This window comes from Pelecanus crispus, chromosome 19 (genome assembly GCF_030463565.1).
Source record: "Pelecanus crispus isolate bPelCri1 chromosome 19, bPelCri1.pri, whole genome shotgun sequence".
NCBI lineage: Eukaryota > Metazoa > Chordata > Aves > Pelecaniformes > Pelecanidae > Pelecanus > Pelecanus crispus.
Genome location: NC_134661.1, coordinates 700535 through 714870, shown reverse-complemented (window position 1 = coordinate 714870; position 14336 = coordinate 700535). Strand labels below are relative to the sequence as shown.

General features: G+C 59.0%; 1 protein-coding gene across 2 annotated transcripts; it reads left to right on the top strand.

Annotated features, from left to right (window-relative positions):
* The first annotated feature begins 187 nt into the window (after positions 1-187).
* CHEK1 (checkpoint kinase 1) lies at positions 188-11100 on the top strand. 2 transcript variants are annotated; one of them, XM_075723338.1, is made up of 12 exons: positions 188-258; positions 2390-2613; positions 2721-2785; positions 2928-2997; positions 3320-3508; positions 5415-5519; positions 5592-5687; positions 5767-5875; positions 7180-7357; positions 9159-9290; positions 9388-9489; positions 11005-11100. In XM_075723338.1, exons 1-12 carry the CDS (start codon positions 188-190, stop codon positions 11098-11100), a joined length of 1437 nt encoding a protein of 478 aa, XP_075579453.1. The 2 variants fall into 2 exon arrangements, with proteins under 2 accessions (XP_075579453.1, XP_075579454.1); XM_075723339.1 differs by lacking the exon at positions 9388-9489.
* The last annotated feature ends 3236 nt before the right edge of the window (positions 11101-14336 follow it).

The window sequence follows — 14336 nt, the reverse complement described above, 5'->3', positions numbered from 1 at the left end:
TTTTCCACCCCCGTGTGTTGCTTGGGGGGGGGGGGGGTGGGTGTTTTGGGGGGGGGTTGGGGGGTGTTGGAGCGCGGGGGGGGGGGGAGGTGGCGGGGGCGGGGCGCGCGGCGGGGCGCGCTGCGCGCGCAGGGCGGGGCGGGGCGCGGTGGCGCCGGCGGGAAGGGGCGGCGTGGCGGGAGCGGGGATGGCGGGGCCGGTGCCGTTCGTGCGGGACTGGGACCTGGTGCAGACGCTGGGCGAAGGCGCCTACGGGGAGTGAGTGCGGGGGGGGGCTTTGCGCGGATTTGGGGCGGATTTTGCGCGGCCCCCCCGCCCCCGCCTCTGCTGCTTGCGCACCCGCGGCTTGGCCGCTCGCCACCCTGGGCCGCTCCTGTGCCCCCTGCTTGCCCGCTGCTTGCCACTCGTGTGCCTGCTGCTTGCCCCTGCTTGCCCATCGCGTGCCCTTGTGTGCCCCCTGCTTGCCCCCGGCTTGCCACTCGTGTGCCTGCTGCTTGCCCCCTGCTTGCCCCCGGCTTGCCACTCGTGTGCCTGCTGCTTGCCCCCTGCTTGCCCCCGGCTTGCCACTCGTGTGCCTGCTGCTTGCCCCCTGCTTGCCCCCGGCTTGCCACTCGTGTGCCTGCTGCTTGCCCCCTGCTTGCCCCCGGCTTGCCACTCGTGTGCCTGCTGCTTGCCCCCGGCTTGCCACTCGTGTGCCTGCTGCTTGCCCCCTGCTTGCCCATCGCATGCCCATCATGTGCCCCCTGCTTGCCCACGGCTTGCCACTCGTGTGCCTGCTGCTTGCCCCCTGCTTGCCCATCGCATGCCCATCATGTGCCCCCTGCTTGCCCATGGCTTGCCACTCGTGTGCCTGCTGCTTGCCCCCTGCTTGCCCATCGCATGCCCATCATGTGCCCCCTGCTTGCCCACTGCTTGCCACTCGTGTGCCTGCTACTTGCCCCCTGCTTGCCCACTGCTTGCCCATTGCTTGCTGCTTGTGTGCCCCCTGCTTGCCTATCGTGTGCCCCCTGCTTGCCCACTGCTTGCCACTTGTGTGCCCGCTGCTTGCCCCCTGCTTGCCCATCGTGTGCCCTTGTGTGCCCCCTGCTTGCCCCCTGCTTGCCACTCGTGTGCCTGCTGATTGCCCCCTGCTTGCCGATTGCATGCTGCTTGTGTGCCCCGTTTGCCCTCTGCTTGCCCATCGCGTGCCCACTGCTTGCCCATTGCATGCCCGCTGCTTGCTACTCGTGTGCCTGCTGCTTGCCCACTGCATGTCCCTTGCATGCTGCTTGTGTGCCCCCTGCTTGCCCATTGCGTGCCTACTGCTTGCCACTCGTGTGCCCTTGTGTGCCCCCTGCTTGCCCCCTGCTTGCTACTTGTGTGCCTGCTGCTTGCCCCCTGCTTGCCCCCGGCTTGCCACTTGTGTGCCCGCTGCTTGCCCACTGCATGTCCCTTGCATGCTGCTTGTGTGCCCCTTGCTTGCCCCCTGCTTGCCCATCGTGTGCCCTTGTGTGCCCCATGCTTGCCTCCTGCTTGCCCCTTGTGTGCCTGTTGCTTGCCCCCTGCTTGCCCATTGCTTGCCTCCGGCTTGCCACTCGTGTGCCCACTGCTTGCCTGGTTCTTGCCCCCTGCTTGCCACTCGTGCCTGCTGCTTGCCCACTGCTTTTCCATTGCATGCCACTCATGTGCGCACTGCTTGCCCCCTGCTTGCCCGCTGCGTGCCCACTGCTTGTTGCTCCTGTGCCCCCTGCTTGCCCACTGCTTGCCCGCTGCTCAGCCATTGCACGCCCCTTGTGTGCCCACTGCTTGCCCATTGCGTGCCCCTCGTGTGCCCGCTGCTTGCCCACTGCTTGTCCCATGCTTGCCCACTGCTTGCCCATTGCATGCCCCTCGTGTGCCCACTGTTTGCCCATTGCGTGCCCCTCATGTGCCCGCTGCTTGCCCACTGCTTGTCCCCTGCTTGCCCACTGCTTGTCCATTGCGTGCCCCTCATGTGCCCACTGCTTGTCCCCTGCTTGCCCACTGCTTGCCCACTGCTTGCCCATTGCGTGCCCCTCGTGTGCCTGCTGCTTGCCCACTGTTTGTCCCCTGCTTGCCCACTGTGTGCCACTCACGTGCCCCTCATGTGCCCGCTGCTTGCCCACTGCTTGTCCCCTGCTTGCCCCCTGCTTGCCCATCGCGTGCCCCTCATGCGCCTGCTGCTTGCCCGCTGCTCAGCCATCACACGCCCCTTGCGTGCCCACTACGTGCCTGCTGCTCGGCAGTTGGTTGCCCCTTAGGTGCCCACCGCCCGGCCATCACGCGCCCGCTGCTTGCCCGCTGTTTGGCTCTCGCGTGCCCCTTGCGTGCAGCATTCCATCCCCAGTTTTCGTGCCCACCGGGCACCCCGCTGACCCCCCGCCGGCCCCAGGGTGCAGCTGGCCGTCAACCGCCGCACCGAGGAAGCCGTGGCCGTGAAAATCGTGGACATGAAGCGAGCGGCCGACTGCCCGGAGAACATCAAGAAGGAAATCTGCATCAACAAGATGCTCAACCACGAGAACGTCGTCAAATTCTACGGGCACCGGCGGGAAGGTGCCACGCAATACCTCTTCCTGGAGTACTGCAGCGGCGGCGAGCTCTTCGACCGCATCGGTACGGCCGTGTGCGGCCCCTTTCTAGCGTAGAGAAAGCGGCGCGTGAAAAAATGAATCCCTCCGCGGTGGAGAATTGCTCTTCCCCTCCTTCTTCCCCTCGTGCAGAGCCGGACATCGGCATGCCGGAGCCGGAGGCGCAGCGTTTCTTCCAGCAGCTGATCGCTGGCGTGGTGAGTGCGGCGGTGGTGGCGGTGGCGATGGTGGCGGCGACGGTGGCGGCGGCGGCGGTGACGGTGGCGGCAGTTGTGGCGGCAGTGGTGGCGGCGGTGGCGGCGGGCGCTGCATGGCGCTGACCCTTCGCTCCGTCCCCAGGTCTACCTGCACAGCATCGGCATCACCCACCGCGACCTGAAGCCGGAGAACCTGCTGCTGGACGAGCGAGGTGCGGGGCGGGGGCCGGAATTGGGAATTTGGGGGATGAATTTGCAGTTGGAGTTTGCCTTTGGAGTTTGCGGTTTGGAATTGCAGTTTGGAATTGCATTTCAAATATGCATTTTGAAATTGCATTTCTAATATACATTTTGAGTTTGCATTTTGAAATTGCATTTCAAATATGCATTTTGAATGCACATTTTGAATTTGCAGTTCGAAATGGCATTTCGAATGTGCACTTCACATTTGCATTTTGCATTTGAATTTGCATGTTGCATTTGCATTCGCATTTTGCATTTGAATTTGCGTTTTGCATTTGGATTTGGGCCCAGACAACCTGAAGATCTCCGATTTCGGCTTGGCCACCGTCTTCAAGCACAACGGCCGGGAGCGGCTGCTCAACAAGATGTGCGGCACCCTGCCCTACGTGGCGCCCGAGCTGCTGCGGTGCTCCGAGTTCAGGGCTGAGCCCGTCGACGTCTGGGCTTGCGGCGTGGTGCTGACCGCCATGCTGGCCGGAGGTGGGCCGCCTGCGGCGCCAAGGGGACCTATGGAATGCGTACGGTGCCGGGATGCGCGGCGCGCTCGAGGGGCGTGTGAAACGCGGGGGGGGGGGGGGGGGTGTGCGAAGGGCGTGCGGGGGGGGGGCGGGGGGGGCGCGTCTGAAAGGAGGAGGGGCCATACGTATGGAACGCATAGGGGCCGTATGTATGGAACACATGGGGCCATATATGTGGAATGCGTAGGGGCCGTACGTGTGGAATGCGTAGGGGCCGTTCATGTGGAATGCATAGGGGCCGTACATATGGAATGCATAGGGGCCGTATGTATGGAACGCATAGGGGCAGTACGTATGGAATGCATAGGGGCCGTATGTATGGAACGCATAGGGGCAGTACGTATGGAACACATAGGGGCCGTATGTATGGAATGCATAGGGGCCGTATATACAGAATGCATAGGGGCCACACGTATGGAATGCATAGGGGCCGTATATATGGAACGCTTAGGGGCCGTATATATGGAATGCACAGGGGCCATACATATGGAACGCATAGGGGCTGTATGTATGGATCGCATAGGGGCAGTATGTATGGAACGCATAGGGGCCATACGTATGGAATGCATACGGGCCGTACGTATGGAATGCATAGGGGCCGTATGTATGGAATGCACAGGGGCCGTACGTATGGAACGCATAGGGGCTGTATGTATGGAATGCATAGGGGCTGTACGTATGGAACACATAGGGGCCGTATGTACGGAACGTGGCGGGGAGGCGCGTGGAGCACGCGGAGGGGTGCACGAGGTGGGGAAGGGGCCGGTGTGAGGTGCAGGGGGCGCGTATGAGGGGCGCGTGTATGCGGCACGGAAGGGGGATGTATGGGATGCATAGGGAGAGACGCGGGCAGCGCAGAGGGGCCGTACGGGGCGCCGAAGGGAGGCGGGGGGGCCGTACGGCGTGCGCGGGGGGGGTGAACGGGGGGATGTATGGAAGGCGGAGGGGGGCGGAAGGTGCAGAGGGGCCGCGCAGGAGATGCGTGAGGCGGGGAGGCGCGGGGGCAACGCGGGAGCTGCAGCCTTGCACAAAAAAATGGGGTGGGGGGTCGGTGCCGCTGTTGTGCTGCTGCGCGCCGCGGGGCGTTTGCACGTTGCGGGGCGTTTGCACGTTGCGGGGCGTTTGCACGTTGCGGGGCGTTTGCACGTTGCGGGGTGTTTGCATGCCGCAGGGCTCTTGCGCCTTGCAATACTTTTGCTTGCTGTGGGGCGTTTGGAAGCTGCAGGGTGTTTGCACGCTGCAGAGTGTTGGCATGCCACAGTGCTTTGCACACTGCAGGGTGTTTGCATGTTGCAGGGCTTTGCACGTTGCAGGGTCTTGCATGCAACAGTGCTTTGCACACTGCATGGCTTTGCATGTTGCAGGGGCTTGCGTGCCACAGACTTTGCACACTTCAGGGTGTTTGCATGTTGCACGCTGTTTGCACATTGCAGGGCTTTGCACGTTGCAGGGCCTTGCATGCCACAAGGCTTTGCACACTGCAGGGTGTTTGCACGTTGCAGGACTTTGCACGCTGCAGGGTTTTGCATGTTGCAGGGCTTTGCACGTTGCAGGGCCTTGCATGCCACAAGGCTTTGCACACTGCAGGGTTTTGCACGTTGCAAGGCTCCGCATGCTGCAGGGCTCCGCATGCTGCAGGGCTCCGCGCGCCGCAGCCCTCTGTGCGCCGCGGGGCTTTTGCACGTCGCGGCGCCTTGGCAGGCTGCGCATCTTTGCACGTTGCCCCCCGTTAAAACTGCGCAGAACAGCTCTCCATCGCCCCGCGCTCCTCGCAAAAACTCTCCGTGCAATCCCCCCCAGCTGCATTTCCCCCCTCGCCGTCCGCTCTGCGCCGGTGCAATAACGCAGCCGCTCTTCCCCGCCGGCAGAGCTGCCCTGGGACCAGCCCAGCGATAGCTGCCAGGAATACAGCGACTGGAAGGAGCGGAAAACCTACCTCCCGCCGTGGAAGAAGATCGACTCGGCACCTTTAGGTAAGCCCCTGGCCCCCGGCGGCACCTGACGCCGCGCCGGTGGTCGCCATTCCCCCGCTCCGTCTCCCCCAGCGCTGCTGCACAAGATCCTGACGGAGAGCCCGACGGCGCGGATCACCATCCCCGACATCAAGAAGGACCGCTGGTACAGCAGACCCCTCAAAAAGGGTAAGGGGCCGCCGGGGAACGCGCTCGGGCCCCCCCGGTTGGGGGGGAGGCGGTTATTGGGTGTCTCGTCCCTTTGCAGGCGTCAAGCGGGCGCGCGGGTCCTCGGGGGGGGGCACCGACTCGCCCGGCGGCTTCTCCAAGCTCGTCCGCTCCGATACGGACTTCTCGCCGGTGAAGAGCGCGCTCGGGTGAGCCTCCGGTCCCCTCCGCGCCCCTCGCCGCAGTCCTTTGCACACTGCAGTCCTTTGCACGCTGCAGTCCTTTGCACGTTGCAGGGCTTTGCACGGTGCAGTCCTTTGCACGGTGCAGTCTTTGCACGTTGCAGGGCTTTGCACAGCACGGGGCCTTGCACACTGTGGGGCTTTGCAGAGTGCAAGGCTTTGTGCTTTGCACATTGCAAGGCTTTGCACTCTGCCGTCCTTTGCACGTTGCAGGGCTTTGCACATTGCAAGGCTTTGTGCTTTGCAGTCCTTTGCACGTTACAGGGCTTTGCACAATGCAAGGCTTTGTGCTTTGCACATTGCAAGGCTTTGTGCTTTGCAGTCCTTTGCACGTTGCAGGGCTTTGCACAGTGCAAGGCTTTGTGCTTTGCAGAGTGCAAGGCTTTGTGCTTTGCAGTCCTTTGCACGGTGCAGGGCTTTGCACAGTGCAAGGCTTTGTGCTTTGCACATTGCAAGGCTTTGTGCTTTGCAGTTCTTTGCACGTTGCAGGGCTTTGCACATTGCAAGGCTTTGCACTCTGCAGTTCTTTGCATGTTGCAGGGCTCTACATGCCACTGGGCTTTACACGTGGCAAAGCTTTACACATTGCAGGGCTTTGCACACTGCAGGGCTTTGCAGAGCGCAAGGCTTTGCACTTTGCAGTCCTTTGAACGTTGCAGGGCTTTGCACAATGCAAGGCTTTGTACTTTGCAGTTCTTCGCACGTTGCAAGGCTGTACACGCCACCAGGCTTTACATGTTTGCAAGCTTTACACGTTGCAGGGCTTTGCACGCTGCAGTTCCTTGCAGAGCGCAAGGCTTTGCACTTTGCAGTTCTTTGCACATTGCAAGGTTTTACGTGCACTGGGCTTTACACATTGCAGGGCTTTACACACTGCAGGGCTTTGCACAGTGCCAGGCTTTGTGCTTTGCAGTCCTTTACACGCTGCAGTTGTTTGCACAGCGCCAGGCTTTGCTCTTTGCAGTCCTTCGCACGTTGCAAGGCTTTACACGCCGCCAGGCTTTACACGTTGCACAGCTTTACACATTGCAAGGCTTTGCACTTTGCAGTCCTTCGCACGCTGCAGGGCTTTCCCCGTGTTCTCACCAGCCGGCGCTTCGGTGGCAACCACGCAGGAGCCCACGTTTACCCCGCTTGCGTACGCACGACCGTCCAAAGCCCCGCAAAACCCCCCCGAGCGGCGCGATTCCCGTAGATCCCTCCGCGCTCCCCAGCCCGGCCGCCCCTCCCGCGCTCGCGTCCCTGACGTCCCCTCTCCCCTTGCCTTGCAGCGAGGAGAAGGCGAGCTACTCCACGTCGCAGCCGGAGCCCGGCACCGGCGGGGCGCTCTGGGAGAGCGGGGCGGCCACCATCGACAAGCTCGTGCAGGGCATCAGCTTCTCGCAGCCCACCTGCCCCGAGCACATGCTGGTCAACAGCCAGCTCCTGGGCACGCCGGGCTCCTCGCAGGTGCTGCGCTCGGGGGGCCGCGGCGCTTGGGGCGCAGGCGCGCGGCAATTGGCCTCTCGGGGCGCAGCTTCGCAGCCGGGGGGGAGGGGGCTTCACAAGGTTTGCCGGCTCAGTGTGCAGCCTTGCGCTGTTTGGGGGGCAGCCGTGCCGCGTTGGGGATGCGGCTTTGCAGTATTTGCCGGCTCAGGATGCAAGTTTAGTATTTGGGGTGCAGCTTTGTGTATTGGGGGTGCAGCTTTGCAGCATATGTAATGTTGGCGAGCAACTTTGCAGTGTTGGGGATGCGGCTTTACAATATTTGCCAGCTCAGGACGCGAGTTTGCAGTATTCGGGGAGCAGGTTTGCAATATTTGCCAGCTCAGGAAACAAGTTTAGTATCTGGGGTGCAACTTTGCAGTGTTGGGGATGCAGCTTTGCAGCATATGTAATGTTAGCGAGCAACTCTGCAGTATTTGGGGTGTAGCTTTGCAATATTTGCCAGCTCAGGATGCAAGTTTACTATTTGGGGTGCAGCTTTGCATATTGGGGATGCAGCTTTGCAGCATATGTAATGTTGGCGAGCAACTTTGCAGTGTTGGGGATGCAACTTTGCAATATTTGCCAGCTCAGGATGTGAGTTTGCAGTATTTGGGGTGCAACTTTGCAATATTTGCCAGCTCAGGAAGTGAGTTTGCAGTATTTGGGGTGCAACTTTGCAGTATTTGGGGTGCACCTTTGCAATATTTGCCAGCTCAGGATGCAAGTTTAGTATTTGGGGTGCAGCTTTGCGTATTGGGGATGCAGCTTTGCAGCATATGTAATGTTAGCGAGCACCTTTGCAGTGTTGGGGATGCGGCTTTGCAATATTTGCCAGCTCAGGAAGTGAGTTTGCAGTATTTGGGGTGCAACTTCGCAGTTTTGGGGGGGGGTGGCTTTGCAATATTTGCCAGCTCAGGAAGCAAGTTTAGTATTTGGGGTGCAACTTTGCAGTGTTGGGGATGCAGCTTTGCAGCGTATATAATATTAGCGAGCAACTTTGCAATACTGGGGATGCAGCTTTGCAATATTTGCCAGCTCAGGACATGAGTTTGCAGTATTTGGGTGCAACTTTGCATATTGGGGATGCAGCTTTGCAGCATATGTAATGTTGGTGAGCAACTTTGCAGTGTTGGGGATGCAGCTTTGCAATATTTGCCAGCTCAGGACGCGAGTTTGCAGTATTCGGGGTGCAGCTTTGCAGGATTTTTAGCATCAGGGTGCAGCTTGGCAATGTTTAGGGCGCAGCTTTGCAGCGTTTGTAATACCAGGATGCAACTTTGCAACACTGGGGACGCAGCTTTGCAATGTTTATCATCTCGGGGTGCAGCTTTGCAGGATTTTTAGTATCGGGGTGTGGCTTTGCAGCGTTTGGGGTGCAACTTTGCAGCTTTTACAAGACCAGGGTGCAACTCTGCAGTATTTGGGACGCAGCTTTGCATCTGATTTGTAACATCGGGGTCCAACTTGGTGGTATTGATTGTGTTTGGGATGCAACTTTGCATTAGCTCTAGAAGATTAAGAAGCAACTTTGCAGTATTTATAGTATTAAGGAGCAACTTTGCAATATCGGGGCTGCTGCTTTGCAGTATTTTTACTCTCCAGGGTTGCAACTTTGCAGTGTTTCTAACGCAGCTTTGCAACCGGGGCGCTGCAATGCGCAGCATTTGCCATCAGGGGGTGCAGCTTTGCAATATTTAGCCGCTGAAGGCGGGGATTTTGCAGAGCTGGGGCTGCACCTTGGCGGGGTTTGTAACCTTTGCAACCGGTTTTTGGGGGCCGGCAGAGCCCGTGGCAGCGGCTGGTGAAGCGGATGACGCGCTTCTTCACCAAACTGGACGCCGACGGCTCTTACCGCGCCCTGCAAGAGGTCTGTGAGAAGATGGGGTACGGCTGGAAGAAGAGCTGCACGAACCAGGTAGGGAGCGGGGGTTAAAATCGTGGGGCGGGACCCCCCCACGCCGTCGCATCTGCAGATAACCCCGGGGGGCCCCCCCTCTGCTGTCGTTCTGCAGGTCACCATCTCGACCACGGACAGGCGGAACAACAAACTCATCTTCAAGGTGAACCTGGTGGAGATGGAGAGCAAGATCTTGGTGGATTTTCGCCTCTCCAAGGTGAGCGGGGGGGTCAGGGTGGGCGCGCGGTGGCTGCAAGGTGATGCAGGGTCTTGCAAGACCATGTGAGGTTGGGTGCAAGGTGATGCAGGACCATGCAAGGTGATGCAAGACCATGCAAGGTGGGTGCAAGGTGATGCAGGACCATGCAAGGTGTGTCCAAGGTGATGCAGGACAATGCAAGGTGGGTGCAAGACTGTGCAAGGTGTGTGCAAGGTGATGCAGGACTGTGCAAGGTGGGTGCAAGGTGGTGCAGGACCATGCAAGGTGGGTGCAAGGTGAGCATGAGGTAGGTGCAAGACCATGCACGGTGGGTGCAGGTGATGCAGGACCATGCAAGGTGATGCAAGGTGATGCAGGACCATGCAAGGTTGGGTGCAAGGTGATGCAGGACCATGCAAGGTGATGCAAGGTGATGCAGGACCATGCAAGGTTGGGTGCAAGGTGATGCAGGACCATGCAAGGTGATGCAAGGTGATGCAGGACCATGCAAGGTTGGGTGCAAGGTGATGCGGGGGACCATGCAAGGTTGGGTGCAAGGTGATGCAGGACCATGCAAGGTGATGCAGGACCATGCAAGGTTGGGCGCAAGGCGATGCAGGACCAGGCAAGATGGGTGCAAGGCAATGCAAAGGTGGTGCACAGCATGTGCAAGGGGGTGCAGAGCAATGCAAAACGGGTGCAAGGCAATGCAAAGCAATGCAAGGTGGGTGCAAGGCGAGGCAAGGTGGGTGCAAGGTGATGCAAAGGCAGCACAGCACGTGCAAGGGGGGCAAGGCAATGCAAAACAGGTGCAAGGCAATGCAAGGTGGGTGCAAGGCGATGCAAAGTGGGTGCAAGATTGCAGGGCAGTGCATGGTGAGTGCAAGGTGATGCAAAGCCGTGCAAGATGGGTGCAAGGCGATGCAAGATGGGTGCAAGGTGATGCAAGATGGGTGCAAGGTGGTGCAAAGCCATGCAGGATGGGTGCAAGGCGACGCAGGATGGGTGCAAGGTGATGCAAAGCCATGCAAGATAGGTGCAAGGTGATGCAAGGCAATGCAAAATGGGTGCAAGGTGATGCAAGATGGGTGCAAGGTGATGCAAAGGCAGCGCACAGCACATGCAAGAGGTGCAAGGCAATGCAAGATGGGTGCAAGGGGGTGCAAGGCGATGCAGGATGGGTGCAAGGGGGTGCAAAGCCATGCAGGATGGGTGCAAGGCGATGCAAGATGGGTGCAAGGGGGTGCAAAGCCATGCAGGATGGGTGCAAGGCGATGCAGGATGGGTGCAAGGGGGTGCAAAGCCATGCAGGATGGGTGCAAGGGGGTGCAGGATGGGTGCAAGGGGGTGCAAAGCCATGCAGGATGGGTGTAAGGGGGTGCAGGATGGGTGCAAGGGGGTGCAAAGCCATGCAGGATGGGTGCAAGGGGGGGTGCAGGATGGGTGCAAGGGGGTGCAAAGCCATGCAGGATGGGTGCAAGGCAATGCAGGATAGGTGCAAGGCGACGCAACCGGCTGCCTCTCCCCGCGCAGGGCGACGGCCTGGAGTTCAAGAGGCATTTCCTGAAAATCAAGGGCAAGCTCAGCGACGTCGTCAGCACCCAGAAAGTCTGGGTGCCCACAACCTGAGCCCCCGGCACCCCTTCTGCCTCCTCCTCCTCCTCCTCCTCCTCCTCCTCCTCCTCCTCCCGCGGGGCTCCAGTGGCAGCACCCGAACAGCGGGGAAGGCGACCGCGCGCACGCGCTTCGCGTTTTAAAGGTTCAATAAAGCCCTGGGGGGGCCGAAGCGGCTGCGCTTGCTGCAAGGGGGAGGTTGCACCGGGTCCCATCCTGCCGCGGGCGGCGGAGGGTGCTGGGCTGGCCTGATGGGTGCACCCAGGGTGCTGGGGGGGAGGGATGCAAACTGGGGGTCCCGGGGTGCTCCACAAGGCAGCAATTAAAAAAGGCATTAAATAAAAAATAGCAATCGGGGATCAATTCCTGCTCGCCCCCCCCCCCCAGCTTATTTTCACCCCAAAAAAGGGGGTGCGGCAGCGCTGCGCCTCGTTACCCCAATTAACCCCCCAGCCCCCACCTGCAGCGGGGTTTTACCCCAAACCCGGAGATTTGCGGCCAAAAATCCTCACCGGGGGGGCGGGGGGGGCTGCTCTGCGCTGTAACCCCCTTTATTCTATATTTTGGGGTGCGTTTTGGGTACGATACAGCATTTTTAAATTTTTTTTTTAATTTGGGGGGGGGATCTCAACGAGCATGGGGCTTGTTCAGTCTGGAACCTGCTGATATCGTTCACTCTGAAACCTACTGATATCGTTCACGCTGAAACTTGCCAATGCCGTTCACTCTGAAACCTGCTGATATTGTTCACTCTGAAACCTACCGACGTTCCCGCTGAACCCCACTGATGCTGTTCACTCTGAAACCTGCTGATATCGTTCACTCTGAAACCTACCGACATTCCCGCTGAACCCCACCGATGCCGTTCACTCTGAAACCTGCTGGTGTCGTTCACTCTGAAACCTACCGACGTTCCCGCTGAACCCCACCGATGCCGTTCACTCTGAAACCTACTGACGGCGCGGCATTGCTCGGCCAGCGTAAATCCCCACTCCGGGGTCTCCGCCAAGCCGTGCGGCCCCACACCAGGCTGTTGCACCCCCCAAGGTTTAGGGGGCTGCCCCCGCCTCCCTTCCCGCCCTGGCTGCCCTCATTTCCCAACCTCTCTAATTGCTTTTCGGCAGGGCTAACGAGCGGAGAGCTGCCAGGGGTTGTTAGCGCTGGAGCGAGAGAGGGGAGCCGGGATTAACCCCTCCCCCCCCCCCAAAAAAAGAGCATCCCCCCCCCCGCCCCCGAAAAAAAAAAAACCCCACCGCAGGGTGCAAACCCCGCGCCGCCGCTGCAATTTCTCCCCAAAGCTGCATCAGCGTTTAATTATTGGGGTAGAAAACGCTCTTTTGGCTTGTTTGCCCTGGTTTTTTTTTGTTGGTTTTTTTTTTTTAATATCCCTTTCCCCGGCTTTTTTTTTTTTTTTTTTTCCCCCAGATGGAACCTCCCTTTCGGCCAAGCAATTAGCGGCGATTTTTTAATTGCATATTTATATTGCAGCCAGGGAGCGAGACCCCGGCAGCGGGCGAGGGGGAAGCAGGAAGACGCCGCCTCCGACCTTGTTTGCTTTTCAGCCGGGATTAAACGCTTTTAATTGTCCCGGAGATCCCAGATTGCGGCCGGGGGGGATAATTAGGCTGAATACAGGGGTTTCTGGTTCACTCCCCTCAGGAATTTATATTTCTAAGGGGGGAAAAAAAAGAAAAATAATATAAAGGCTTTGGGAATGCCTTGGGAATTAAGGAGGCTTGGGGGCGTTGCGAGGCCGGACACAACTCGTTGCACGAGTGGGTCGCACCTGCGAGGGAGAAGCCTCCCCTTCCGCAAGGAATGATTTTTTTTTTTCCCCTTATTTCGTGCCGTAAATGGGTTATTTGGGTGGGGGGGGGGGGGATCACGGCGCACGTTTTCCCCCTGGGATGCTTTGGCAGAGACCGCGCAGCGCTCGCGGTCCGCCTCGGCCTCGCGCGTTGACCAGGCTGCGTTCTCCCACGGGAATTATTTTCAACCAGAATTTTTTTCGAGTTTTTCTGGGGTGTTTTTGGGTTTGGTTTTTTGGGGTTTTTTGGGGGGTTTTTGGGTTTGGTTTTTTTTTTTCTTGCTCCGGAGGGGGGATTCTTTTCCTCTTCGGGGGCTTGAGGGGGGCTAAAAGGATTTATTTGAAGATCTCGCCGGGTAAAAAAGGGGGTTCTGCGGAGCCGGCTCCCTGAAAGCGCCCATTGTGCGGCCCCGCTGGGGACAAGGCGCTCTCAGAGAGGCACCGGAGCGTGCAAAATGCCTTAAACCAACACCAGCGCCGGGGCGGGCGGCTGGGCCGCGGCGCCTTCTTCCCCCCCTCATCAGAAATTCATGGCGCTCCAGCGGGAGCGGGGTATTCCGGCCGGCCTCCGCCTTCCTGGCGGCGTCCTGGGCGCGGGGTTGGGGCGCGGGGTGGGAGGGAGGATTTGGGATGGAGATGGAGGGGGTGGGAGGGAGGATTTGGGATGCAGACGTGGGATGCGGGATGCTGATGTGGGATATAGGGTTTAGGATACAGATGAGGGATGCAGGATGCAGCTGTGGGACATAGGGTTTAAGATGTAAAAGCAGGATGTGGGATAGAGGATTTGGGATGCAGCTGTGGGACAGGATTTAGGATGTAAAAGCGGGATGTGGGATAGAGGATTTGGGATGCGGATGTGGGACATAGGATTTAGGATGTAGATGCGGGATGTGGGATAGAGGATTTGGGATGCAGATGGAGGGGGTGGGAGGGAGGATTTGGGATGCAGACGTGGGATGCGGGATGCTGATGTGGGATATAGGGTTTAGGATACAGATGAGGGATGCAGGATGCAGCTGTGGGACATAGGGTTTAAGATGTAAAAGCAGGATGTGGGATAGAGGATTTGGGATGCAGCTGTGGGACAGGATTTAGGATGTAAAAGCAGGATGTGGGATAGAGGATTTGGGATGCAGATGTGGGACATAGGATTTAGGATGTAGATGCGGGATGTGGGATAGAGGATTTGGGATGCAGATGTGGGACATAGGATTTAGGATGTAAAAGCGGGATGTGGGATAGAGGATTTGGGATGCAGATGGAGGGTGTGGGAGGGAGGATTTGGGATGCAGACGTGGGATGCGGGATGCTGACGTGGGATATAGGGTTTAGGATACAGATGAGGGATGCAGGATGCAGATGCGGGATATAGGATTTAAGATGTAAAAGCAGGATGTGGGATAGAGGATTTGGGATGCAGCTGTGGGACAGGATTTAGGAT